This window comes from Neomonachus schauinslandi, chromosome 15 (genome assembly GCF_002201575.2).
Source record: "Neomonachus schauinslandi chromosome 15, ASM220157v2, whole genome shotgun sequence".
Lineage (NCBI taxonomy): Eukaryota > Metazoa > Chordata > Mammalia > Carnivora > Phocidae > Neomonachus > Neomonachus schauinslandi.
In genome coordinates this window covers 2,101,842-2,127,091 of record NC_058417.1, presented here as the reverse complement: position 1 = coordinate 2,127,091, position 25,250 = coordinate 2,101,842, and the positions used below count along the sequence as shown (strand labels likewise).

Here is a 25,250-nt window from a genome sequence, read left to right as displayed (position 1 = left end):
CTCCCCCCGCCACGGCCCCTAGCCCCTGGCCGTTAGGCAAGACCCTCCCCTACCCCGGGGCTCCCCGAAATCCAGTTCCCCTCCCCCACCCCAGCTCATGCCCCAGCCCCCGAACTCCGGGGCTGCCAGCCCCCGGTGCCCCCGCCCCTCCTGAGAATCGGGGTGTGCTCCCCAAGCCCCCTCCCCTCCACTGGGGACCCCCTTTTAGGGCCCCCTTCCCCTCCCTCCCACGTTCCCCTCCCCTTCCCTTCTCCAACCCCCTCTTTCCCCTCTCACCCCTCCCCCCATCCTGGCCCCCCCTGCAAAAGTGGGGTGCGGAGGGGGGAGGGGTGAGAACCCACGGAGGGGAGGAACGAAACTCCGATGAAGTCAGAGCCCCTTACCCGCCGCCGCGGCCAGCCCCCCCAACATGGACTGTCTCTGTATAGTGACAACCAAGGTAAGCATGATGGGGGGGCTATACACTGGGAGGAGGGCATGAGTTTGTGGGGAGGGGTTAGGCAGGCCTCATCTCGGGCTGGGGGCCCTGGAGTGACAGCATCAGAAGATGTATTTGGGGGTCATGATTTAGTTTTGGGGTTCACATCTGAGATAATGCTGGGTTTGGCCACAGGTGCCCCCTGGAGTGAGCCCTTTGTACCTGTAGAGAAATGGAAAATTTGGGCTGTTTTGTGGTTTGGGGGGGCTAATGGGTTTTGGGGTTCACCAACGATGTTTGAGGGAGACTTATTTAAGAAGAAGCCTGGCTGACAGGGGAGTCTTGCTCTTGTACATTAGAAGGTGGACTGTGTGAGGGGGGTTCTCTACCCTCCTGGGGGACAAACTGGCTTCTAGGTGTCTTGTCCAATTTCAGGGGGCTCTTGGCATGGGGGTAGACGGTTATTGGTTGTGAGTGCCTGACTGGTCTGGGGGTGTCAGCGGGCAGAGAAGGGGTGGGCCTTCAGCCTATAGAACAAGCATCTCGTGGTAGAGGCATTTGGGGGTATGCTCAATTACAGGGAGCTGGTCATTTAGGGTTCAATCTTATAGAATGGGGACTGTTGGGAGTTGTCAGAGGGCTAGGGCCTGACATAGGATCACCTGAGGGAATGGACCAGGTGAGGTGAGGATTTGGGGTACTCCCATGGGAGGGAGAAGCTTGCAGCAGCGGAGGTTGCCAGACCCTGAGGAGGAGGAGGATGAGCGCTTTCGGGAGACGGGGGATTTGAGGAGGGGGACCAGGTGGGTGGTGCAGAATTTGGGGGTGGCCCAGGCAGGTGCTCAATATCCCTGTCTCCTCCCACACTGTATCCACCCCTTGTTGAGGAAGAGGGAGAAGAGCAGATGGAGGGGAGAATGTTCCTCTTACCCCTGACTCTTGGGATCAAGGTGGGGGAGGACACCTGGATTTCAGGTTACCAGGGTGGAAAGGAGTTGGAGGAGGGCAGGGCTGGCAGCGGTCGAGGACTGGACGAGGGTGTCCCTGTGGTTGGAGCCTTGGAAAGGGCAGATCTTGGATGGGGAGCACAGGCAAGCTCCTGGTGGGATGCAGAATACCTAGGTCTTGGCTGTGAGACTCTGGGACTGGCAAGCTGGATGCCTGGTGTGTGGAGGGAGGCTTGGGCGGGTGGCAGGCAGCTGGGGGTTGGGGGGTGGGACAGGAAGTGGGGGCCGGGGAGGCGGGGTCCGGGTGAGTCACAGGCTGGGGAGGGGGTTATATTTAGTGGGAACTGCAGCTTCTCAGGGGAGGGAGCTGAGGACACACATGTTCCCTGCCACAAACTCACACATGTGTGTACACATGCATCGTGCACGTGTGAGCAATGGATGCAAGAGACTGGAGCCCGAGGACCTTCAGGTCCTGAGTCCCCACACCCTCTCCAGAGCTACTTGCTTGTCCCCCCCTCCCCCAAGTTCTGTGGGCTCCAGGCTTTCTCCCATGCTGCTGCTTTCCCCATTCCCTGGAGTTTCAGGGGATTTTTGCGCCTCACTTACTCTGGCCTGGTGTCCTTAATGTCTGTCTGATCCTTTTCTTCCCCTATCTCCTGCCCTTAGCCCGCCCCTCAGCCTTAGGTTCCCTGGCTGTGGTCTCTTGTGTTCAGGTGTACCCAGAAAGCCAGTTGGAATGTGTGGGCTCTGCTTCCAACATGTGAACACACATGTGCCAGCGAGGGTGAGGGGCTTGCCTGGCAAGCTATTCTGGGAGGGGGAGCTTATTCGTCTCCCATCCAGACTCCTACTTCTTCGATGGAGCCCAGGGTGAGCATCCCCGAGGGAAGGAGCCTTGCGCAGAGAGGATCAGTCATGCATTTGGGGTTTTACAGAGGCGTGGAGGAGACCCAGGCTTGCCACATTCCTTGGCCGGAAAACTTGTCAGTCTCGGGAGGACGAGGACTCCAACTCCCATAAGGCTTTGAGGCACAAGAGCCCTCGGTGTAAGAGGGTTGCTGTCCGTGGGGCTGTTGGGAGTTGTGGTTCCTGTCTATCCAGGGCAGCGGAGGGTAGCCCAGGAGGAGCCAGCAGGGGGCACGAGGCATTTGTTTCCCCCTCCCCCTCTACCCCCGCAGCGCCCCCCGCCCCCAACATGCTGGGTGGGGTAGGGGGTGCTCAGGCTTTGCGGTCGTTGAGCTTCCCAGCCCCGCTTGGGTGTCCTCCATCTTTCATTGCCTATATTTAGATTCCTGCCGCAGTAATTTGGGGAACACTTGTGGAAGGCCTGCCCTGCGCCAGGCCCTGTGCTTTGCGCTAACTCTTGCCTTCCGAACGATCACTTAGGCTTACTCCGCGCCGGGGTCTCTGCCCGTGTCTGTCTCTGAGAATCTCTTTCTCCCACTCCGCCCCCGGCCCTCCCCCTTCTCCCCGCGCTGCTGCCGCCGTTGCCATGGCAACCGGCGACGACTGAAGTTGCGTGGAGGACTTGAGGGCCGGGCGCGGGTGTCGGAGGGCGGAGCAGAACAGGTGGGGGAGGGGGGAGAGCGGGGAAACACCGGGGGTATTGGGCTGGAGCCCCGGAGGCGAAGCGGTTAAACCCTCCGGGTGGTCCTTATTGGGCCCAGCCGAGATGCCGGGGGCGGGGCAGGGTGTCCAGCGGCCTCGTTCATTGGCGGACAGGGGCGTGGCGGAGGGACCGTGTGGGCGAGGCCGGGGGAGCGAATGGGCGGGAAGTGGACGGGGGCGTGGTCTCCTGGAGGCAGGTGGGTGGGGTCTGGCTTACTCTATCGAGGGAGACGGGCAGCAACCCTCGGGAAGGGGCGGGGCCTGAGGGCCGGGTGACCTGCCCGAAGTGAGGGCGGGGCTGACCCGGCAGGGGCGTGGCGTGGTCCCATGTGCCCAGAGGAGACGGGGTTTGGGGGGCCTGTTGTCTAAGGAACTGCGGGGTGCGGGGGGGTCTTTGGGAAGGAGAATCCGAGGGTTGGGCGATCTGACGTCTCAGTTTTCCTAAGATGGAGGCCTGTTCACATTTCATCAGACCACAACCTCCTACCTCAGCTCTATGTTCCAGGGAGACGGTTGCTAGGCGACAGGAAAGGCCTTGATTGCTGCGTTGCCAGGCAACAGGGAAACGGAAAATGGAGGGAAAAAGGAAATGGGGGATGGGGGAGGGTCTTAAGGGGCCACAGCGCCCACTGGTGGAGAACTAGGGCCTGTGCATTTTCTATTCTAGAAGGAATTTCGAGTTCAGCTCCTTTCCGCTTGGGCTCCCTCTGAGGATCCGAGCATTCCATCCAGATATGAAACTAGGGCATTAGGGGTCATCTCCGGGGCGCACCCATCAGATTCCGATCAACGGGAAGGGAAGGGAGGGACATAGGCGAGGTTCTAGGGCAGTCCGTCCTCTCTGCCCTGTGTGGGCATTATAGAGATGTCCGAGAGGCAAATTTGAGGAGGCTGCTCACTGGGCTCTAAGAGCTGGGAAGGTGGGCGTTTAATGGGAGAACATTTGGGAGAGATGCTTTCAGGGTCAGTTGTTTGGGGAAAATGCAAACCTCAGAGGCAGTCGTTTTGAGGTGTTCTGGAAGATTTGTGGGTCACTGCCAGTTGCAGGCCAGATCTTACTTTAGGTGAATATTTTTTGAGGCTTGGATGTGGGGGAGATAGTTATATTTGGGAGCACTCTTCTAACAAAGTTGGAATTCAGATTCATGAAGGTGATGGTGAGATGTAGGAAGGGCAGCCAGAAAAAGGAGTAATGTATGAACATGAGGAGTGAAGAAAAGGGATAGGGAAGTATTTCTTATTCTGAAGGTTTGGGAATAGATTGAAGAGACTGCAATTGAATTTGGACGGTCAGCTTTAAGATACATTAAGTACTCCAGAAATTGGGGTCTGGTAATATATATATATATATGAAGTTTTTCTTTTTTTAAGTTTATTTATTTATTTATGTAATCTTTACTCCCAATCTGGGGCTCGAACTCACGACTCCACGATCAAGAGTTGCATGCTCTTTCCACTGAGCCAGCCCGCTGGTGGTACCCGCGGCGGGCCGACTGGAAAATCAGGAGTATCTCATTAGATGCAGGGATTTGGACAGGGGACCCCAAACGAATTTGAGGACTGCTTATTTGAATGTTTACATTAGAGCAAGGGTAATATTTGCACTAATTTCAAGGTCTCTGTGGGCGGATTAGGGGATATGATTTTAAAAGGGATGACTTAAAGGGCAGTTTATTTATTTTTTATTTTTTATTTTTTTAAAGATTTTATTTATTTATTTGACAGAGACAGAGACAGCGAGAGCAGGAACACAAGCAGGGGGAGTGGGAGAGGGAGAAGCAGGCTTCCCGCCGAGCCGGGAGCCCGATGTGGGACTCGATCCCAGGACCCTGGGATCATGACCTGAGCCGAAGGCAGTCGCTTAACCAACTGAGCCACCCAGGCGCCCCTAAAGGGTAGTTTAATTTGAGGGGACGCTTGAAAAGCATTGCCTGGCTATCAGGTGGGGCCGGACTGCTTATTAGAATAGGGGATGTCTTGGCATCTGAGGGGATGCTGTCCGCATTAACGATCTTTGGGGAGGGGCTTGTGGGAGGCATTTTAGATCCTTTGTGTGTGTGTGGGGGGGTCCCTCTGCAGTGAGAGAGAAGTGCTTCTTCCTTCCCGCACCTTGGGAGTCCGATGGAGATGAGTGGTCCAGTGAGGTTTGGGAGTAGTTAGGGGCCTGGTGATTTTAGGGGCAGGAGATTAGGTGAGAACTACAGCTGTAAATCGGTAAATCTGTAGAGGGGTCGGAATAGGAGTATGCGGTGGAAGGTGAAGTCCACAAAGAAACAGCTGGAACCTGGGAAGTTGATGGCTAAGAGGGTCTCCCCTCACCCCCTCGCTCCCATCGTGACGCTCTCCCGCACTGCGCAGGCGCCGTCCCCCCCCCTCCGGCCGCAGCCTCCAGTCGCCGCGTCCGCCGCAGCCCCCGCCCCTCTGCCCCTCCCCCTCCCCCAACCCTGGGACCCTTGCTCTCCCACCCGCCCCCTCCCCTCAGTCCCCCTCCCCTTCTCCATGTCGGCTCGGAACAGATTCGCCTCCATGTGTCTCTGCGTGGTACGTGCCGCGGTACGGGCTCCGGCCCCGCTCCCCTCTTCCCGGACCCCCCAAATCTCAGGGTGCAAGCTTCAAGTGCTGTCGCTCTTCCTTCTGCTTGGCGCGGGGTCTCTGGGTTGCAGTGTCTCGCGGACAGGCGCAGGGGGTCGCCCCTCTTATCAACATCCCCACTTTCACTCACACCCCTCTTTTGGGGGTGCAAGCCTCGTTCCAGGTCGTTCTGTGCAGCTGGGGCTCAGTGATGAGAGGGCCAAGGGGGAAGGAACAACAGCGATCCCCAGGCCTTTTACTTGCCTATGCCCTAATGTATTGGGGGTTCAGACTTGGTCCCAGTGGCATCTGAGCTGTCGCCGTTCGGGCCCAGAGCCCCAGTAGGGTAAAAGAGGGCATCCTCCTTTCCTGCCTGTCGTGCTTTAGTGGTCCTGTAATCTGGGACCGAGAGGTGCTGACCCGGACCCCCACCTCCCAGTTCGCAGTTTGGGAATTACTCTCCCCCACCCCCACTCCTCCAGACGGTTCTTTACCCCACCTCCCCTTACTACATGTACAGTTCTCCGAAAATTTCCCAGGACTGAACATAGGCCCTAACCTCCTTCAGCCACATTCTGGGAACTTTGGTACCCTTCCCTTGTGCCCCATTTCCCTCACATTGTCTTCTAATGCGGGGGAGTCTTTTCCTTAGAACTAGACAGCCCCCCCATGGGGGTGGGGCAGGGAGAGGTGTCTGCAGTCTTACTGTGATAAAAATTTACCTTCATTTCCTCTCTAGAATAAACGATGAATGTCTGCGATTCCATTTTCTTTCTTTGCACCCTGACATTGCTTCATCAGATTCAGGGATTTTTCTCTCTGAGGTGGGCTGAAGATGGAGGGGCAGTGGGTTTGAACCCTCCCCCAGACTGGGAGAAACTAGAAGCTGCCACCCTGGGCCCTGCCTCATGACCACGCAGGGTGTGGGACTCTTGGGAAGTAGAGAGGGGAAGCTGCTTCCTTCCCTCCCCCCAGACCCCCAGTTCTGGGGCGCTGTCCAGGCTGCAGACCACCGTTTCAGGGTGTGGAGTGAACAACCTCTTTCAGGTCATGGGATTCTGTTATCCAAGATGGCCCAGCCTTTTGGGGGGGGGACTATTTAGCTTATTCTGCCCCCCCCCACTTTTCCTTCTTCTCTACTTTTTGTGCCCATGGTCTTGAAATTGAGTGTATCTTGATGAGCCCCTATTTTCCTTCTTAGAGGCCCTTCTTGCCCCTCATCCCTCTGTCCTGGGCGGGAGGCTTCGTGTCACCAGTCCCATTTCCCACCCGTTCTCTTGCTGCCCCCTTAGCTACAGCCAAACTTGGGTTACATCCTCCGAATTTTCAGGATCCTACTCTGGCATCGGGCATTGACCTTGATAAGCTTTCTCCAGTTGGATCTTGTAACTGTTGCCCTCCCAGTGTTGGGGGTCTCAGCTTCTCGGATGCTTTTTTGAGAGGGGATTTCTGCCTTCTCTCTTTACCTATGTGTCCGGTGGTGTGTGTGTGTGTGGGGGGGTGTCTTCTGTCTTCTCTAGTCTCTGAGGGAGCCCTGCCTTTGGTACCCTCCTCTTCCTTCCCTGAACTTGCAGTTTGGGAGGGTCTGTTTCTGTGGGGGCTGGCTCCTGAGGAGGGGAGTAGTGTGAGGGCAGAGGCCGGTGTGGGAGGCCCTTCACTGCGGGAGGCCCTTCACTGCCGTCTCCAGCTGCCCTTTTCCTCTCTCTCTGGCCCTAGTTAATCTCATTTACTGGTGTCCTTGTCAGGCTAGCATGGGAGGCCCCGTGAGATGGCTGGTGGTCAGTTGGGAAGGGAATTAGGGGTCATGTTGGGTTTCACACCCCTAAAAGCCAGAGGGAGCCTGGGAATGGACTCTGAGACTGCGCTCAACCCCCTTCCCCAGTCAGCCAACCTGGAACCGACCCCCATCCCTGCCCCCCCTCCTGAGCCCTGCTGCCTCCCTTCCTCCCCCTTCCTTCTCCGTCCCCTTCTAGTGTATCCGATTAGCTGGCTGGGCTGTGGGCATTTGTAGGGAAGGAGCCAGATGCCCGGGGCCCCTTTGCGGACCACTTGGGAACCAGCGGGGCCAGTGGAAGAAGAGCTGGACGAGTTCAGCTTCGTCCTGCCTGGGGGGCTGATGCCAAGTACCTGCCAGTCGAAGGGCCTGACTGCGGTCCCTGCCTCTGGCATGTTGGTGCTGGAGAGCCGGGTGCTCTCGGGGTAGAGGCTGCAGTGGGGAGACTGAGGCCGGGAGGGCGGGTGGGAGTGAGATAGGGTGCGGGGAGTGCTGCGGTTGGACTATGGAGGAGGGAGCTTGCAAACATGGGGAGTGGGGTGAGGATGACGCGGGAAGCAGAGAAGTTGGGGATGGGCATCGACAAGGGGGGTACGGAGTGTCAGGGGGCCGGCGATGATGTGACAGGGGCTTGAAGCTGAAGGCCTGGGCGGGGCGGGAGAAACGGAGGCCGGAGGAGGGGGTGTGCCGGGTGGAAGGCCGGGGCCTGGGACGTGGGGCGTTGGGGGAGGGGCTGGGATGATTTGGGACGAGCCGGGAGGTGGCGGCCTAGGCGGGAGAGGGGCTGGGGGCGAGGGAGGGGAGGAACTGGTCTGGCCCCGGGGCCTTCCGCACTGCACCGGAGGCGGGGGAGGGGGGGAGAGGAGGCGGCCGGGCGGACAGCCTGGAGCTCGAGGCCCTGGGCCGGCCCCGGTGACGCCTCCGTCCCCATCCCCAGAAATACCGCTACCAAGATGAAGACACGCCCCCTCTGGAGCACAGCCCGGCCCACCTCCCCAACCAGGTAAACGCCCCCGAGCTGGTGCACGTGGCGGAGAGGAACTTGTCCCACCTCGAGGCCGTCCACGGGGTCGTGGGCCACGCCCACCTCTCCCCCCTCAAGGTAGGAGACTCAGGCGGCCCCCTCCCCAGTGCGGCCCGCGGAGCCTCGGAGCGGCAACCACCCCCACGGGCCGGTAGGGCGAGAGCCATAGTGGGAGGGGCGCCTGGGCCTTGGGCTCCTGGGGCCTGGAGAGGGGGCGCTCGGGCGGGGTGGGGGGCGGGGACACCTCGTTCCCACCGAGGAGACACAGAGGCCAGACAAGTGACAGTGGGTGTGGAGCTTAAAGCCTGGGTGTGTGTGCGTGCGTGTGCGCGCGCGCGTACCTGCACGCACGTGTGCTGAGATGGGTGCACCCCTGGGATGCTCCCCACGCCAGGCCGTCTTCCTTCCTTCACACCCCCACCTCCGTTTCCGTTTTCTGTGTCCTGAGCTCTGTTCCCAGCTCCTGCCGCCCTCATTTGCTCTAGTCCCCTGTCCCCCTCCTCCCTCCACGGCCGGCCTCTGGGCCTGGCTCTCCGTGTCCCCACGTCCCCAGCCCTTTCCATCTGTCTGGTCGGAGACTCCCAGTCGTGGGGCCTTTCTGTCTCGGTCCCCGGCCCCAGCCTCTGCTCCCCTCCTCCCCGCCTTTCCCTCCCGCTGGCTGGCTGCTGATTCTGGATGCTGTCTCTCTCTTCCTCCCACGCTCTCTCCTGCTCCCTCCCCGAGCCCCAGCTCAGGCCCTCCGCGCTGCTCAGCCCTCCTAGTCGGGGCCGCTGGCTCTCCCTCTCGCAGCTACCCTTCCCTCCTCCTCCCTTCTCTGCTTTCCAGCCACACCTCTCTCTCGTCCTCCCCCCACCGAGCTTTTCTTCTTCGGGTCCCTCCTGTCCCCCCATTTTGCCACTGCCTGTTTCCTTCCCCTCCTCCTCTGTGCTCGCACTGTGTTTTCCATCTCCCATCCCGGGGAGACCTGTTTCTGAGACCTCCCCTTCTCCGGCCCACTGTGCTCCCCTTCAGTCTCCTTTCCTGGGGGGCACACGATGGGGAGGAAGGAAGACCCCAGGCAGGCTGTGACAGGCAGGGGTGGGATTCCAGAGTCCTGAGGGATGCCCTGGGAAGGGGGGAGGCTGCTGACATTTCACCAGAGGAGACCTGGAGGAGGTTTCTGAGCCTGGGGATGAGGAGGCAGGGAGGGGGCAGCCGTACGTTCTGGGGTGAGGAAGAGCGGTTCCGAGGGAAGGGAAGACCATTCTCTGGGCTGGAGCAAAATGGAGGGCCACGAAAGGGTCAGAGGCCCCAGGGCCAGGGACGGACCGAGCAAGGCTGTGAAGTCAGGACCCAGGAAGAGCTGATGGAGGGGAACAGAAGTAAGGCCCTGGAGGAGAGGAGACAGCACGGAGTGTCCTGTGGACCAGGGAGAGGAGGAAGGCCGACTGGACATGCTCTTGGCGGGATGGGGCCATGAAGTCCCTGGGGAGGGGACATGGGAGAGGGAGGTGTGTGAGGTGGTAGTGGGCTCAGGCTAGTGAGTGTTGGGATCGGGGCTCTGGAAGCAAGGGAAGCGGAGGGTAGAGTGCTGGAGGCCCTGAGCCAGCCAGGCAACGTCTGGGGACCAGGCCTGACCTGGGGGACAAGAGAAGCCTCGATTACCAGAGGAGATGGGGGGGTGGTGGAATTGAGAACGAATGACTGTGATTTGGGGACAGAATCTGGGGGGTTTGAAGCTGGGATAAGGGAGAGTGGTGCTGATCTCTAGGAAGTCAGAACTTAGGATGGACGCTGAGGGGGGTCGGGGCTGGAGTGGGGGATACGGACTGGACGGGGGCTGAGGATGAGGACCAAGGCTGGGTTAAAAGGTGGAAACTGTAGGGTGGGACAGGGATACGGGTGGAGGGTGTGGGATGCTGTAGAGAGAGGGATGGGAAGCATATAAAGGTAGTTGAGGAGGAGGCTCCCAGGGAAGGAGGCTCTCTCTAGGCTAAGGGTGGGGTGGGGGTTGAGGATGGGCTGTGGGATGGAGAACGGCCACATGGATGAGATTTGGGCCGTCAGTGGCCATTGGTTGAATAACAGCGTTTGCTGAGATTTGAAGGGTCGGAGGTTGGTGGTGTTAATAGATTTATGGGTATGAAATGAAATCTGTGACAGAGTTGAGAAGTAATGTGTAGTGTTGAGAAACAGCAGTAGGAGGGAGGAGGGGCCCTTTCGGAGGGGGAAAGCAAAGAGTCTGGGGAATCCGGGATGAGTGCCTTGCGCTTGGTAGGCTCCCAATAAATATTTGTTTAAGGAGGAGATAGGTGGGGGACCCCGGAAGGAAGCGCTTGGCCGCCTACCCCATTGCCATGGAGACGGGGCTTCGGTTGCCCTGGCAACTGGGGAAGCCCCTAGGACCGGCCGAAAGCTGGCCCCGCCCCAGAGTCTAGAGACCCTGCTGCGTCGAGGCGACTGACGTCAGGACCTGGGCACGCCCCACTTTAACCCTTTACCGAATGAAGTGGGGTGGGGGGAGTAGATGAGAAGATAGGACCCGGATGTCTTTCACCACTCCCCCTTCCTGACGTCCTGTGCCCTGCGTAGGGTGAGGGGCGTAGGGGAGGGCCAGAGGGGCTATCCAGGATGCGCTGCGCCCGCCAGCCTCTTCAGCCTGGACCGCTCTCGCAGGGCCATCGGGGGGCGGGGCCCAGGGCAGGAGAGGCGGGGCTAGCGGATCTCTTCTGCCTTCGGGAGTCTGGTCGCCCCTAGGCCACGCCCCTCTCCCCCCTCCCGTTGTCCTGGCGACAGGGCCTTCTGGAGGTGGGTCTCCCCAGGCCTTGGCTGGGCTTAGATACCGTTGCTAGGCAACAGTCCTCAGAGGAAGGGGCGGATTGGCCGGCGGGTGGGGGAGAGGGAGGGAGGGGCCTGCCGCTCGGGGAACCCCGGATTCCGGGGACCCAGGGTTTAGGACAAATGTGTGTGAAGGTGAGGGGCAGATCTGAGGGAGGGTTGTCAAGGTTTCTGGGTGTAGACAAGCCGACGGGGACAGGGGTGGGGGGCCGGGGGTGGGGGCCAGGACCTGGTGGACACGGAAGCACTGGGGTGTATGTGCGTAGTACGTAAGGCACTCGCACCCTGAGGTGTTACATCCCGTGAGAAGCTCCCCCCTTCGCCGGCCCCCCCTTACCATCTGCTGCTCCCCCATCTGGCCGTCTCTCCCTCCCTCCCCGCTTTCTCAGACACCTCCTTCCACGTGCAGGGGGCCTGGGCCGGGCAGAGGTAGGGCTTGGCACAGGTGCGTGCATGTTTGTGATGGAGGTTGAGCTGGGTCCTTGGAGGCTTCAAGAGCGTGCTTGGTTAAGAGGCTGAAAGGGTGACCAGGCTGGTGGGACGCCCTGAGGACGACGGGCTTCCTCTTGAGCCTAGGCTCAGGCAGCTCTTCATCTCCTTTCCCCTTCACAGGCCAACTCTCCTCCTGTGATTGTCAACACAGACACCCTAGAAGCCCCAGGATATGTGAGTTGTTTAGATTTTGGGGCCGTTGCCGAAGGAAGGAGGGAGAGAGGGAGGGCCTGGGCCCCAGCACAGGGTGGGGGCCGGGTCTCAGGTAGGGGTGTCTGTCTCACTGTTTTTGTGTTTCTGGCCCGTGCTGGAGTTGCAGGTGAACGGGACGGAGGGGGAGATGGAATACGAGGAGATCACACTGGAAAGGGTGAGCAGGCTCCCCACTCTGAGGTCGCCCCCACGCCTCCCTGTCAGTGCTCCTCTCTGTGCCTGTGGCCCGTCTCTTAGCCTTGCCCCTTCCTGCTCTGGTCACGGCTCCCCAACCCCAGCCCCCTCCACAGTCACCTTGCCCGGCGCGGGCAGCGAGGAGGGCTGACACTCCTTCCCTCCTCCTGCCCAGGGCAACTCAGGTCTGGGCTTCAGCATCGCGGGTGGTACTGACAACCCACACATTGGAGACGACCCATCCATCTTCATCACCAAGATCATTCCTGGCGGGGCTGCAGCCCAGGATGGCCGCCTCAGGTGGGGAGAGGAGATAGGGGTTAGGGTGCCGGTTCCCTGGAAAGGGAGGGCCAGGGCGGCACGAAGCCTCTGGCTCAGGCCCACCTTGCTGCCCCCAGGGTCAACGATAGCATCTTGTTTGTAAATGAAGTGGACGTGCGGGAGGTGACCCACTCGGCTGCAGTAGAGGCCCTCAAGGAGGCGGGCTCCATTGTCCGCCTCTATGTCATGCGCCGGAAGCCCCCAGCTGAGAAACTCATGGAGATCAAGCTCATCAAGGGCCCTAAAGGTAGTAAGCTAGTCATGTCTCGCCCCGCCCCGCCCACCCCAACTGGCCCCCGCGCCGAGGCCTGCTCCCCAGCCACCGGGCACTGGGGCGCCCACCTCTGCCCTGCCCTCCATCCAGGTCTTGGCTTCAGCATCGCAGGGGGTGTAGGGAACCAGCACATCCCTGGAGATAACAGCATCTACGTGACGAAGATCATCGAAGGGGGTGCCGCCCACAAGGACGGGAGGCTGCAGATCGGGGACAAGATTCTAGCGGTGAGGACCCCCATCCCCCTTCCAGCCCGCACCTGGGGCTCGCCTCCTGGCCCTGGGCAGGCCCCACCTTCCGCATCACCGTTCCCACGGTGCATCTGTCTTGGCGCTGTTTCCCGCTCCGTCTGAGCTCTCTCCTTCCTTGGCCCCAGGTCAACAGCGTGGGGCTGGAGGACGTCATGCATGAGGACGCCGTGGCAGCCCTGAAGAACACGTATGACGTGGTCTACCTGAAGGTGGCCAAGCCCAGCAATGCCTACCTGAGTGACAGCTACGCTCCCCCAGACATCACGACCTGTGAGCACCCTCCAACCCTCAAAGCTCCCCGTGACCCATCCCAGTGACCCCCGGGCCACCCCGGTGACTGCTCTTCTTCCAATACTTGCCACCAAATAGGAACCATCTCTCCTGTTCTGTGGTTGGAGAATAGATGGAATATCAGTTGCCGCGGAAGACCTGGAAAAGATTGTCAGTAGTCTCTTCCCCAGAAGGCCCAAGGCCCAGATGGTTTTGTGGCTCATTTTTTTCAAATCTTCAAGGAATAGATAATTCCTACGCTCCTTCTGAGCAAGAGAAAGGATAAAAAAAAGTTCATGTTTCGTCGTATGAGGGCATTTCAAACGGTCACGAAGGTAACATAAGAAAAGCAAAGCATAGGCCTCATTTTGCTTCTGAGTAGAGACGTGGAAGTTTGTAGTGACACAGTTGTAGACCAAACACAGCGGCAGGTTGGGGGTGAGTAATATTGATCCAGAGTAGGGTTTGTTTCGGAAAAACTGAAGGTAGTTTTGTATTGGGAAACTTTTCAATATGATTTGTTGTATTAAACAATTGAGGGACTAAAATCGTAAGCTCGTTTTAACTAGATGTTGGGGAAAGACATTGAGGAAATTCAACTTCTGTTTTCACGTGAAAACGTAGTAAGCCAGGAACACAGAAGTTTTCCTTCACGTGATAAAAGGTAGTTATTGTACCAAGTGGATCGAGGCTCCTTGGAGAAGGGGCCAATTCTAAATCTTGGCCCAGAAAGTGATGAGGAGATCCAAGATTGCCAGGTGGTGTTAACGACCCAGGAGGGGCTCCTACTGGATAGTCAGTCAAAACTCATTAACTATGTGAAAGTCTATGAGATCGTAATGATGCTTAAGAATAATTGGGCATCCTTGGATTCATTAGGACACCTGGCAAATGCAGGGAAAGAGTGAGGTTTTTATGCTCGCTTTCCTGTACAAACCACACCTCAGAATTACCAAATGGTTGATATGGCAAAGTTCTTTTTATTTTTATTTTTTTATTATATATATTTTTTACATTTTTATTTATTTATTTGAGAGAGAGAGAGAGAGACAGAAGCCAAGCAGGGAGCCCAATGTGGGGCTCCAGCCCAGGACCCTGGAGATCATGACCTGAGCCAAAGGCAGATGCTTAACCAACTGAGCCACCCAAGCGCCCATTTTTTAATTTTTATTTATTTTTTAGTAGGCTCTACATGCAATGTGGGGCTCGAACTCACAACCCCTAGATCAAGAGTCCCACGGTCTACCGACTGAGCCAGCCAGGCGCCCCAAGGAAAGGTTCTTTGTAGGATAATTTCTATTGATAAGTGCCCCTTCCTCCAAAAAAAAAAAAATATATATATATATATATATATATAGAATATCCTATTTTGCAGTCCCCAGTGAAATATCAGAACCAGGCAAATGTCCTCAGTGGCCTCTAAAGCTCTTGGGTGAAAGGCTGGTGGGGAGCATAATAATGGGGGGTCAGCTGACCACACCTGAACCTGTCAGTTGGCCTCACCCAAGACGACCAGATAGTCTTGCTTCCCGTTGCATAGCTGTGTATTTCTACCGCATGGCCTACGAAGTATTTGTGCCAAAAAAAGAATTGAACTTGAGTCTGACGAAGTCTCTAGAACCAGTTACCAGTTTACAGGAGAAACAGAGGAATATGTTAACACCATTAAAGATGCTAGCAGTGGTTTCCCCATTAGAATCTGCCTAATAGAAAGTGGGAAAGTCTATTAGACAAATGACCTAGTTTTCCCAACCGCTGGATGGCCAAGAGGAGGAAAAAAAGGGAGCGAGAGAAAGAGAGAGAGGAATTTTATAGATTAAGAGATTTGAGAAACAGAACCGCAAAGAAAACCCCCAAAGCCTGGTATTCATATTCCCCTCAACCACCCCAGGCACACCCAGGACATGAATTCCTGCCCCCCAACGTTGCTGGGATGGGGCGCCCCCCCTTCACCCCGCCCTACCATCAGGCAAAATCATGTCTCCTTGCCCTGAGCCTGCTCTCCTGGTTGCCTAGGGAGAAGGTGGGGTGCTGTGGGTTGCCCTTCACGACGCTCGGTCTCATGCCTCCTCCCACATCTTCTTCCAGCTTATTCCCAGCACCTGGACAATGAGATTAGTCACAGCAGTTACCTGGGGACCGACTACCCCACAGCCATGACCCCGACTTCCCCTCGGCGCTACTCCCCGGTGGCCAAGGACCTGCTGGGGGAGGAAGACGTGCCCCGGGAACCGCGGCGGATCGTGATCCACCGGGGCTCCACGGGCCTGGGCTTCAACATTGTGGGTGGCGAGGATGGTGAGGGCATCTTCATCTCCTTTATCCTGGCCGGCGGCCCGGCAGACCTCAGCGGGGAGCTGCGGAAGGGGGACCAGATCCTCTCGGTGAGGGAAGGCCAGCCTCTGCCCACGCCCTCCCTCCCCTCAGGGCAGAGCCTGGTCCCCATCCGCGGCCACTCAGCCTCTGCCCTCTCTCCAGGTGAACGGTGTCGACCTCCGCAGCGCCAGCCACGAGCAGGCTGCCATTGCCTTGAAGAACGCGGGGCAGACGGTCACCATCATCGCTCAGTATAAACCAGAAGGTACCAGGCCGCAGGCTCCCCATCTTGCGGGCCGAGGATGGTCCTCGGATCTGGTGGCTTCCGTGGGGCGCGGGGCGGGGCGGCGAGGGGGGCGGCGGTGGGCCGGGCCGGCGCGCGGGAACCTTCTTGTCCTCTCCCAGAGTACAGCCGATTCGAGGCCAAGATCCACGACCTTCGGGAACAGCTCATGAACAGCAGCCTGGGCTCAGGGACTGCCTCCCTGCGGAGCAACCCCAAACGGGGTTTCTACATCAGGTCCGATGCTTCCCCGGCCGGGCTTCTTCTGCTTCTCAGCTCTTCCCCCCTCCCCTGCCTGCCTCCCGCTCCCCACCCAGGCCTGCCACTGCCCTGCATACGTTAGCGGTTTGAGATGACCCCGTAGCAGCTGGAACATAGCCTCGGAGCCGAGTACCCTGCTGCCTTCGGGCCCCTGGTCACCCCGGGACCTCCACAGCTCGGGGACGCGGAGGTCACTGGCTGGCCGCGCAGGGGCCTCGTGGGCGCCGTGGCTCCTGGCTCCCCAGCCCTCCGGCGGCGCGCATGGCCGCCCCCTTCCCCGGCCGCCCCCCTTCCTGGCTGCGGCTCTACCGCCGTGCTCAGCGCTGTCCGCCCTGGCCTGACCTCTTCCCGCAGGTCCGGACCTGCATTTCTGGCCATCTGCTTTCAGGACCTGCCCCCTGGGATGTCCCACGGGCATCTCACACTCCGCACGCCCGAACTGGGCTCCCCGCTGTCCCCGCTGTCCCCGTGCCCCCGGGCTAGCTGAACCGATGCTCCTCGCTCGCCACCTGGTGCCCGGTCCGCTCGGACTCCTGCCTCCAGGCGGGTCTGGCTCGGCCCTCCCCTCCCCGCTGGCCGCCAGTGGGCTCCCCGGCACCCCCAGGCGGGTCCCAGACTGTCTCCCCTTTAGTCCCGTGGCTGCCTCAGTGGTCCTCCTTCCCTCGGCCTGACAGGAATTTGGTCTTTTTCTCCCTCACCCCTGTGGCTGTCCCGCACATGCGAGCTGCGGACTGCCGTCCCCACGCAGTTTGTGGGTTCCTCGCAGTCCGTCCCCCCCCCCCCCCCCCGTCGGAGGGCCGTCAGCCCCCGCGCTTGGCTGCACACCCCTGGTCTGGGGGCCCGGGCGGGCTCTCTGACCGCTGGCCGCCCGCCCGCTCTCCAGGGCCCTGTTTGACTATGACAAGACCAAGGACTGCGGCTTCCTGAGCCAGGCCCTGAGCTTCCGCTTCGGGGACGTGCTGCATGTGATCGACGCCAGCGATGAGGAGTGGTGGCAGGCGCGGCGGGTCCACTCCGACAGCGAGACGGATGACATCGGCTTCATCCCCAGCAAACGGCGGTGAGGCTCCCGGGGCCTGTAGCCCTCCTGCCGCAGGCGCTCAGGTCCCAGAGGTGGCGGGGGCGGGGGGGGGGCAGCCTCGAGGGTGCGGGCCTCTGTCTGCCGCGCACTGTCCCTCCCGTGAGCCTTTGGAGCAGGGCCTCTCGCCGGCCATCTCCCTACCCTCCCATCCCTCCATGTCCACCACAGGGTTGAACGACGCGAGTGGTCGAGGTTAAAGGCCAAGGTAGGTGGGGGGAGTGAGCTGGGGGGGAGGAGCGGGGGCCTCACGGGGCGGCACTCTGCCAACCACATGGCCTGCTCTCTCTTCGCAGGATTGGGGCTCCAGCTCTGGATCACAGGGTAGGTAGGGTCAGTTTGGCAGCCCAGGGTGAGGGGGCCCTGAGCTTCTCTTGATAGCCTCAGGAAGGCGACACGGGGCCCCGAGTCCCCTGTCTCAGAGCCCCTCGCAGATACCCTGCCTCCCACTAGGTCGAGAAGACTCTGTTCTGAGCTACGAGACGGTGACGCAGATGGAAGGTAAGTCCCAGCCCCGCTGCTCGGGTGGGGGGGAGGGCGCCGGCACCCCCCCCCCCGCCCCCCGCCCTGGCCGCTCCTGCCCCGCGGTCTGCCTGAGCTGGCTATCTGTCCACAGTGCACTACGCTCGCCCCATCATCATCCTTGGGCCCACTAAGGACCGAGCCAATGATGACCTGCTCTCCGAGTTCCCCGACAAGTTCGGATCCTGTGTTCCCCGTGAGTGCCCGGGCCCCGGGGCGGTGGGGGCGGGGCCCAGCCGGACCTCAGGCAGAGCGCCCCGCAGGGGCCGGGGTGCAGGAGGACACCCGGGTTCTCAGAGAAGGGGTGCTTCTCAGCTGCCCTCATGCTCCCAGGTCGGGGACCGGGGAGGGGGGCCCCGGGGAGGGGGGCTGGGGGCGGCGGTGCTGCCCTCCCCCCGCAGTCCCGGTCTCCCCAGCAGCCGCCTTCCACGAAGGAACAGGCTTTCCGCTGGAGGGATCGTGGTTAGATCTTCGGGGGGTGGGTTGACTTCCTGGCAGATACGACGCGGCCCAAGCGGGAGTATGAGATAGATGGCCGGGACTACCACTTCGTGTCCTCCCGGGAGAAAATGGAGAAGGACATCCAGGCGCACAAGTTCATCGAGGCCGGCCAGTACAACAGCCATCTGTATGGGACGAGCGTCCAGTCCGTGCGGGAGGTGGCCGAGCAGGTAGGACCTGCGGGCGCCCGGCCCCTTCCTCCTCCCCTCTCCCCACCCCATGGCCTTCCCCAGCTCTCTCTAACTCTCTCTCTCTCTGTCTCTTTCCCTGCTGGGTCTCCACTCCCTCCTCGGCCTCCTTCTCCTCTTGGGCAACTCTGTCTGACCGCCTGCTCCCCCTGCCGCCCTCCCTCGCTCGCTGCCTGACCCCAAACTCCTCGCCGCCATCTGTCCCCTCCTCTCCCCTTCCCTCCTCCTTGCCCCGTTTCTCCTCTCTTCCCCTGGCCTTGCCCTTGGTGGCTTGGCCTCCCCAACTTGGTCCCTCCCTCTGTCCCGCCCCCCTGTGGCCCTTTGCCTTGGCCTGTTCCCGGGGGTCTGCACCCCCCTCTCCTGCTCTTCGGCCTCCTCCTTTCCCCCCCTCCCCACCCTGCCCTCTCTCCCTCCATGGCTCCTTTCTCCATCTGCCTCTCCTCTCTCCCACCTGTCTCTCCTTGTTTCTTCCATCTGTCTGTCCTCTGTCTGCCCCCCCATCCTACTTCCTCTCTCCATTCCCCTTCCTTTCTCCTGCTCCTGCCCTCCACACTCCCTCTCTGCTCACTGCCGCCCCTCTGGCCTTGCTCTGTCCCATCTTCTGGGCCCCCATCCTGCCTGTCCCTCACCCCTCCCTCGTTCCCTCCAACCCCCTCCTCCTGTGCTGGCTTCCCCCTTTGCTCTCCGTCTGCCCCTTCCTTTTTCTCTCTGTCTTTCGCTCTGTCTGTACTCCCTTCCCACCTTGACTCCCTGCTCACCTGTCTTTTCACATCCATGTCGCTGCCCCTTTGGCCAACCTCCCATCCCCCACCTTTCCACATCCTGTGTCCTGTGCTCGTACCTCTTGTCTGTCCTTGCCCGCCACCTGCCGGTCCCCCTCCGCCCACCCTGCCTGCCCCCAGGGGAAGCACTGCATCCTCGATGTCTCGGCCAATGCCGTGCGGCGGCTGCAGGCGGCTCACCTGCACCCTATCGCCATCTTCATCCGCCCCCGCTCCCTGGAGAATGTGCTGTGAGTATGGTCCCCGGGGGCCTCCCCTCAGCCCCCCACACCTGTGGCCCGGGGCCTCAGAAGGCCTCTGCTGAACTCTCCCCTCAGAACCTGGGACAGCAGCTCCAGCAGCCCTCGAGGGGGGTCTGCCCCTGGAGCTGGAGCCCAGAGGATGCAGGGAATCCCAGGCCTTTCCCTTCCTCTCCAGCCTTCGGCTGAGCAGCATTGCAACTCCCAGCAGCCCCTGGGGCATACACCTGCCGGGACGAGCCAGGGCCTTCGGGCTGTTGGGAGTTAGAGTCTGGTGCCTTCACTGGGGCTGAAGGCTGGAAGGATGAGGCTCTGGAGAGGTCCCCGGAGTGGCCACACCCGGCTGGGGTGGGTCATGGGGTGGGGGGTGGTCATCGCGACCCCGGAGGGTATCGGGAATTGTGTTTTCTGCTACGTGCTCCAAATGAGAAAATAGTGGTGACCACGTCGGGTCCCTGGACGGAGGAGGTGAAAGGTGGGGCGGGACCCACACTCAGGTGCGCATCTCTCTCGCTGTCCACAGAGAGATCAATAAGCGGATCACAGAGGAGCAAGCCCGCAAAGCCTTCGACAGAGCCACCAAGCTGGAGCAGGAATTCACAGAGTGCTTCTCAGGTGAGACCGCCGTGCCCCCCCCGCCCCCGCCCGCCCGCTCAGGTTCTGCCGAGGGGCTGCGCCGGGCGGATGGATTGGAAAGAGGCCCTCGTTGGGTGGGTGCGGCCCGCAGCTCATGGCCTGGAGTCTGAGGCAAAGGTACCCCATGCTCTGGGCCCGCGCCGCTCTCTTCGGAGGGCACCCAGCCTCACTGCCTGCTCCCCCCGCCCCCAGCCATCGTGGAGGGCGACAGCTTTGAGGAGATCTACCACAAGGTGAAGCGTGTCATCGAGGACCTCTCAGGCCCCTACATCTGGGTCCCGGCCCGAGAGAGACTCTGACTCCCGCCCTGGCGTGGCCTGGACTCGCCCCGCCTCCCTCATGCGGGCCCCTTGGTCTGGACTGAATTGCCCAAGCCCTTCGCGCCCCCTAGCCTCCCTCCCGTCCCTTCTTATTTATTTCCTTTCTAACTGGATCCAGCCCTGGAGGGGGGACACTCCCCTGCATGTATCCCTGCACCCCAGAACTGGGCTCCGGAACCCCAGGAACCTGGGGTCTGGGGTGGGGAGCCGGGCTCCTGGTCCCGAGCCCGTGCTCCTGAGGACCTGAGCCCCTGCCCACCCCCAACGCACACACAAGCCCAGCGGGGGCCGCCTGCCCTCCCCTACCTTCTCCCACACACATTCCAGAAGTCAGGGCCCCCTCAAGGAGCACCCCAATGCAGGGACGCAGGGCCACAGGCCTCCTCTCTCTCCTGAGGCAAGGCCTGGGGCCCCCCTGCCCCCGTCAGAACTCCCCAGGTCCCTTGGTTTAGCATTTATTTTTTCCCATTTTTTTTTCTTCTCAAAGGTGGTTTTTTGGGGGGATAAGTGGGGGGACTCTGCTGTGGGCCCCCTGCCTTCCACACACCCCCCACCTTTTTTCTTTGCTGGTTTGCATGAGTGGAAGGTCTAACTGTGGCTTTTTTTTTTTTCCTGGGATTGATTTTTTATTTTATCTTATTTTATTTTTATTTTTTGGGAAAGGGGAGGGATGGGTCTAGGGAGTGGGAGCGTGGGAGGGAGGGTGGGGGGCAGGGGTTGGGGGTCGGGCATCTGGGAGCCAGGGGAAGACTGGAAATGCTGCCGCCTTCTGCAATTTATTTATTTTTTTCTTTTGAGAGAGTGAAAGGAAGAGACAGATACTTGAAACCTGGTGTGTGGCCTGGTTATTTGGGACGTGGGTGAGGAGGGAGTCAGGGTGGGAGCGTAGGGATGGGCCTGGTAGTCAGATCCTTCTTCACGCCAGCCCAGAGAGGGGAGAGTGCCCTGAAAGGGGTCTCGGAGGGAACCTGAAACCAGGGACCCTGAGTCAGTAGTGAAGTATGGGCCTGGGAAGGGCTGGAGGCACTGTCCAAAGTCACTGACCCAGAAAGACTCCAGACCGGTATAGGGTCCCTGCAAACTTGGCCCAGCCCTGATCACTTCTCTGGGCCGTCTGGGGCAGCATGACGCTCTCGAAAGGAAAATATAGAAGAAACTTTCTTGGTTCAGGTTCATAGAGTTGTGGACAGAGCTGGGCTCTGGCAGTGAGGTTTACAGAGATTTGGTTGATAAGAAATGCCATTACTAGATTTCTTTATGTCTCATCTCTATAGAGAGATTCGAAGCAGCTTTGCCAATAATCAGGGTAGGAGAATGGAACCTCAATACCAAAGATTTAAACAAAACAAAACAAAAAACAGATGCAGTAGCTATGAGGGGAAATATGCTCTCTGAGCTTCCTGGTAGACAGGGCAAAAAAGGAAACGGTCCATTACCTAGTTCTTTTTTTTTTTTTTTTTTAAGATTTTATTTATTTATTTGAGAGAGAGAGAGAGAGAGAAACAGCACGAGAGGGGATAGGGTCAGAGGGAGAAGCAGGCTCCCCGCTGAGCTGGGAGCCCGATGTGGGACTCGATCCCAGGACTCCGGGATCATGACCTGAGCCGAAGGCAGTCGCTTAACCAACTGAGCCACCCAGGCACCCCTACCTAGTTCTTTCTTATAAAGGAGCAAAAAAGCTCTGGTTCTTTTAGGGAGTCAGATTTTCCTGACCCTAAGCCTCGCTGAAGCTTCTCAGATGCTCCTGTGTAGGGTATCGGTTCTTGGCTTTTCTTCTGCCGCTGTTCATATGCTTGATAGGCCCCTGCGGGGAAGACCTCAGCTGCAGCATCCATGAACCATTGCTGGCTCCCTCTGATTCAGGGGCCCCAAGGGGGGAGGCTGAGGTGGAGGGTGCTAAGAGTTGAGATGGTTAAGCCCGGAACAGTGCAGAAGTTAAGAGTTGGACGAAAAAGATCCACCCCAGGGCCTAAGCTGATCCAAGGAGCGTGCTAGAGATCTCTAGCGGGGTGTCACTTAAACCAGTGGTCCTGTCCGTGGATCGCCCCACACAAACTAATGTGCAGGGCTCTAAACAACCCAGCCCACTGACTCCTGGGGGTAGGCCCCCGGGGGTCTGCGTTTCAGGAAACCTCCCAGGTGACTCTGATGTTTTGCTGGGTGCAGAAGCATTGCTTCCAAGGACGTTTCTCAAATAATCCTTCTTTTAGCTTGGTTCTGCGTAGGAGCAGATGGTTTGAGGCTGAGCTGATGTTCTCTACCATCGGCCGGAGGGAGAAATCTGTGAGCTGAGGAAGGTGTGTGCAAGGTAACGTGTCTGGATCTAAGGGGTTAAGGAGAGTTCACTGAGAAGGGGTAGAATCACCTAATTCTGCATGCATCACTTTTTAGATTCTGAAAGGAATACATGTACCTTATAAAAATTCAAATAAATATAGAAATGCATATGGTTAAAAAAAAAAGAAGTTCCCTCCCCATCTCATTCCACATACTCCTCAGAGGGAAGCGCTTTGGCAGTTTGTGGTGTGTTCTTCCAAATCTATAAAGAGCTCTTCCCTGGCCGGTTAAGGAGACCGTATGTTTGAGTGGATAGGCGCACTGGATTCCCAAGCAGACTGGGGTTCCAATCCTGGCTCCTCGTCTTCACTCCCCCTCGATTTCTTTCAGCAAGTACTTATTTGGCTCTCCCTGGGTGCCAAGCAGCGTTTGAAATGCTGCGAGTGCAATATCCTGGCCCTCCGGGACCCTGGGGTCCTCGCAGTGGGGACTGCAGAGCACAGGAAGTGAAGGAATGCAGGTCACAAAAATGATGATGGTCCTAGCCAGCAAAGACAGCGGCCGTGCGGTGCCGTGCGCGTCTTTGCTGGTGTAGACGGGGTGCTCAGGGAGGCGTCTCCTTGGAGCAGCACTTGAATTACGGGCCCGCAGGGTGAGGAAGCGCGGGGCGGCTGGTGTGCCGGGTGGAGAGTGCGAGGAAGGACGAGGGGGGAAGAAGCTGGGGGTGCCGGAGGACACAAGGAGGTCACTGGGGTGGGGCGGGCCGGGGGGAAGGAAACAGAGACGAGAGGGGTCAGAGAAGTGAGCGGTTCGTGGGTCTGATAGAAAGTGCCCCGCAAAGCGGGCGGCGCGCGGCAGGTGGGCGCGGCGGGGCTGCCCTGCACGTGGCGCGAAGGCGCGGCAGGGGGCGCTAGAGAGCCGGGCGGGCGGCGCAGCGCGGTGAGGACGAGAGGTGGCCGGGCGCTGGGGCCGGGCTCAGAGCGCAGCTTGTGTGAGCCTCAGCTTCTCGAGCTCAAAATGGGAACAACCGCCGACCTCGCTGGATTGCCGCGAGGAATAAAGGCGCGGCGCACACAAGGTCCTTGGCACACAGCCCTGCCCTGGCTAGGAAGTGGGGACCATGATTGCTGTTGGCCTCTTGGTCTGTTCTTCAGTTAAATAAAACCTGGAAACGGGGCGTTTTATTTGTTTTTTTTAAAGATTATTATTATTATTTTTTTTAATTGGAGAGAGAATGAGAGAGAGGGAGAGCGCAAGGAGGGGAGGGTCAGAGGGAGAAGCAGACTCCCTGCTGAGCAGGGAGCCCGATGCAGGACTCCATCCTGGGATTCCAGTCCTGAGCCGATGGCAGTCACTTAACCAACTGAGCCACCCAGACGCGCAAACGGGCCGTTGTAATTGTTTCTAAACGTACACCTCTAAATAAAAGGTGGGAAAATGTGCACTGGGTCCCGGGTCCCAGAATCCTGGCTGGCCCAACACTGAGAAGCCAGAGCGGAGAAAGTTCTCACCCAGCAGCAAGGGCCAGGGAGGCTCATCCCAAACCTGAAAGCGCTCTGTGAGGGGGTAGGCGGAGGCTGAGGGGGCTCAGCACCCACGTCTTCTGCACACTCAGCCAACACGCCAGGCCCCAGCTCTGCCCCAGGGGAGTTGCTGACCACCCTCCCAGAGATGGGGACAGATGTGCCCCGCTGTCCTGACCCCAGCCTTCCTCCTTGCCCGCATTCACAGGCCCTGGGGGGCTAGCCCCACTCTCTCGGCTGCGGCTGCGCTGCTAGTGATAAGAATCCAGGTTGCTAGCATATGCGGAGCATCTAGTGCGTCCCAGGCCCTGTGCTAAGCGCTTTTCACTCATCCTCTCATTTAACCTCGGCAATAACTCTGAGCTGGGCATTAAAGCCCCTCTCCAGATAAGGGCGAGGTGAGCTCAGATCTAAGAGCGGCTCTCATTCTGCTGCTCGGCTTCCCTGCCCTGACACCCTTCCTGGGGATCCCCCAGCTTTCAGCGCCCTTCCTTCCCTCTCTTCTCTGGGGCGTCCCCCCTGCCCCGAAGCACTTCCTTCTTCTGACTCACCCCATGATTGGAGGCCTTTCCCCCTCTCTCCCTGGCAGTCTGAGCCTGGCACTTGGGCTCAGTCCTGGGCCCGTCGGACCGGTCGTGCTGGGAATCTTTATTCTGCTTCCTTCATCAGCAGGGACTGTCCTGGCTTCTTCCTTCCCACCGTGTCTCATGGCGCACGCTTCATTGCAGGGCCACACCTGAGGCAAGTTGCCTTGCCTGCAACTCTTCATGGGTCTTGGAGCCTGCAGCCAGGGTCTGAAACTTTGTTGTTCAGGTGCCCCATCTGTAAAATGTTGTTGAGCACGTCCCCCAATATATATTCACCCATTTACTAATTCTAGACATGTTGCCAGCCTTCAAGGTGGCCTCCAATTATTCTCACCTCCCAGCATTCACACCCTTGAGCCATGCCTTCTGCACTGCATGGGGCTGACCCGGGTCACCACGAGGATACTGTGGAAATGATGGAGAGTTAACTCTGAGGGGAAGAAATTGTGGCTCTTGTCTTGGGCTCTCTGAATCCCTGGCTCTGGGGGGAGCCAGCTGCCCTGTTGTCAGGACACCCAGCAGCCCTGCGGGGTGGCCCACGTGGTGAGGAGCTGTGGGTGAGTCACCTTGCAGGGGGTTC

General features: G+C 59.3%; 1 protein-coding gene across 4 annotated transcripts in view; it reads left to right on the top strand.

Annotated features, from left to right (window-relative positions):
• Positions 1–20,895, top strand: part of DLG4 (discs large MAGUK scaffold protein 4) — a 22,130-nt gene extending 1,235 nt beyond the window's left edge. The window contains exons 1-20 of one of the 4 annotated variants that reach the window (XM_021694503.2): positions 389–439; positions 8,259–8,324; positions 11,775–11,828; positions 11,974–12,024; positions 12,217–12,341; positions 12,440–12,609; positions 12,727–12,863; positions 13,013–13,157; positions 15,246–15,541; positions 15,636–15,738; positions 15,879–15,993; positions 16,901–17,077; positions 17,267–17,303; positions 17,392–17,419; positions 17,549–17,596; positions 17,712–17,813; positions 18,116–18,288; positions 19,209–19,318; positions 19,851–19,942; positions 20,156–20,895. In XM_021694503.2, coding sequence (XP_021550178.2) covers positions 410–439; positions 8,259–8,324; positions 11,775–11,828; positions 11,974–12,024; positions 12,217–12,341; positions 12,440–12,609; positions 12,727–12,863; positions 13,013–13,157; positions 15,246–15,541; positions 15,636–15,738; positions 15,879–15,993; positions 16,901–17,077; positions 17,267–17,303; positions 17,392–17,419; positions 17,549–17,596; positions 17,712–17,813; positions 18,116–18,288; positions 19,209–19,318; positions 19,851–19,942; positions 20,156–20,262 — 2,166 coding nt within the window. In that variant the 5' untranslated portion in view covers positions 389–409 and the 3' untranslated portion in view covers positions 20,263–20,895. Of the gene's footprint in view, positions 1–388; positions 440–8,258; positions 8,325–11,774; positions 11,829–11,967; positions 12,025–12,216; positions 12,342–12,439; positions 12,610–12,726; positions 12,864–13,012; positions 13,158–15,245; positions 15,542–15,635; positions 15,739–15,878; positions 15,994–16,900; positions 17,078–17,266; positions 17,304–17,391; positions 17,420–17,548; positions 17,597–17,711; positions 17,814–18,115; positions 18,289–19,208; positions 19,319–19,850; positions 19,943–20,155 lie in introns of those variants that run through there. The other 3 variants (XM_021694504.2, XM_021694501.2, XM_021694502.2) reach the window with 3 other exon arrangements.
• Positions 20,896–25,250: the final 4,355 nt, after the last annotated feature.